Source organism: Etheostoma cragini, chromosome 10 (assembly GCF_013103735.1).
Source record: "Etheostoma cragini isolate CJK2018 chromosome 10, CSU_Ecrag_1.0, whole genome shotgun sequence".
Lineage (NCBI taxonomy): Eukaryota > Metazoa > Chordata > Actinopteri > Perciformes > Percidae > Etheostoma > Etheostoma cragini.
The window spans coordinates 6046016-6046789 of NC_048416.1; the positions used below are offsets into that span (position 1 = coordinate 6046016).

At 44.3% G+C, this 774-nt stretch overlaps 1 protein-coding gene across 1 annotated transcript in view; it reads right to left on the bottom strand.

Moving 5' to 3' along the window:
- Positions 1 to 512: 512 nt before the first annotated feature.
- Positions 513 to 774, bottom strand: part of wu:fc27b11 — a 3721-nt gene continuing 3459 nt past the window's right edge. The window contains exon 4 of the mRNA XM_034884425.1: positions 513 to 574. Coding sequence (XP_034740316.1) covers positions 513 to 574 — 62 coding nt within the window. The remainder of the gene's footprint in view (positions 575 to 774) is intronic.

Here is a 774-nt window from a genome sequence, read left to right on the forward strand (position 1 = left end):
GGGAGTTGTCTTGCTGTTCCTGCTCTAGGTGACAGACACTAATTTGCAATTGCTTAAAGCTTCCTAACTGGACAGATTGCTATCCCTGAAATTGAATTGCTATTAGGGCTGCAGCTAACAATGATTTTAGTACTCAAAGCTTCTACAGATTATTTCATGGACTCCTGTGCAGACTACAGGACTTTCAGCATTGGCCATTGGCGTTCACACTACGTGACTGATCAGTGACAAGGGGTCATACACTACACAAGACAGCTGTCACCCAACGCTGGTCTCCAAACCACGTTTTGTCAAGAAAACACACATGAAATGATGCAAAGCTACAGGCAAAACAGCTGTTTGTTGTTATAAAGATTATTATATACATTTATAAAGACATAGAATATGGGTGAAAGAATGGATTAGCGCACACAAAGGCAGCAGAGATCGTCTGACCTACAGAGAGAGCTGGAGGTGAGTAAAATGTGTTTTATAGTCAAAAAGTAGCTGCCTGGTCTACCAGTTGCCTGCTCTCATTGGCTGGACGTGGATATTGAGTCCGCCGACTCCTCCAGATATTTGGCACGCAAGATATCTGTCAGACGTCGGCGATGTGTCAGAAATGTGTCGGGGAGCCTTTTCGACGCCTCCTTGAGTAGTTCACACATAACAACTGGGGACCGATCTATCACTGATTAACTCCTGATCACAGCCCAGCGGTCACCGAGCTTACCAACCAGCAAATCGGGCTTAAAATCGTGTAGTGTGAACTAAGCTTATAAAGTACTTTTGCTT